General features: G+C 67.3%; 1 protein-coding gene across 1 annotated transcript in view; it reads right to left on the bottom strand.

Annotated features, from left to right (window-relative positions):
- LRIT2 (leucine rich repeat, Ig-like and transmembrane domains 2) overlaps positions 1-716 on the bottom strand; it is a 4,886-nt gene that overhangs the window by 958 nt on the left and 3,212 nt on the right. Inside the window, exon 3 of the mRNA XM_009282917.2 lies at positions 6-549. Within this exon, the coding sequence (XP_009281192.2) occupies positions 6-549 (544 nt within the window). The remainder of the gene's footprint in view (positions 1-5; positions 550-716) is intronic.

The following is a 716-nucleotide window of genomic DNA, read 5'->3' as shown; positions in this document are numbered from 1 at the left end:
CCAGCATCATGGCGCAGATGATGACAATGATGTGGATGAGCTTCTCGCGCTGCTCCAGCTGGCTGATGTCGCTGCCCGCAACGAAGACGACGCACTGGCGCTTGCGAGGCGCCTGGTTGCGCACAGCCACGCAGACCTCATACTTGGTGGCCGGCAGCAGGTCAGTCACTGAGTAGGTGTTGACGCCGGGCCCGATGTAGATGGCATCCTTCTGGGCGGCATCGTAGCGGCCCACCAGGAGGGTGTACCAGGTCTCCCCCGGATCCGCTGCTGCCGCCGCCACCGCAAACCACTCCAGGGTGATGCCATAGACCGTCTGCTTGGCGATGCGCACTTCTACGTGGGCGCCTGGCTCAGCAGGGGCAATGGGGGCCCAGGCCGGGGGGGTGGTGGATGCCCACGGGGCCCCCACGCGGAGGGTGATGGTCACCGAGGTGTTGCCCAAGAAGTTGGCGGCCGTGCAGGTGTAGTTGCCGGTGTCCGCTGGCCGTGCCGCCGGGATCAGCAGCTCTGAGCGGACAGTTTCCTCGCTGATGGGCTTGGTGGACACTGCGGGCAGAGGGGAGTTGTGTCAGCAGGCAGGGGCCCCTCCTGCCCGTGTAGGCAGGGAGCCACTTTGCCCTCGGGGCAGCCCCAAGACCACTCCGGTGTGGGATGGGGCCCAGGAGGCCAGGCAGGACCTGCCCCGCCCCGGGAAAGAGGAAGAGGGGCGCGGG

Source organism: Aptenodytes forsteri, unplaced genomic scaffold (assembly GCF_000699145.1).
Source record: "Aptenodytes forsteri isolate BGI_AS27 unplaced genomic scaffold, ASM69914v1 Scaffold134, whole genome shotgun sequence".
In the NCBI taxonomy this organism is placed as follows: Eukaryota; Metazoa; Chordata; class Aves; order Sphenisciformes; family Spheniscidae; genus Aptenodytes; species Aptenodytes forsteri.
The sequence above is the reverse complement of the archived record's forward strand: the minus strand, read 5'-3'. Positions and strand labels throughout refer to the sequence as shown.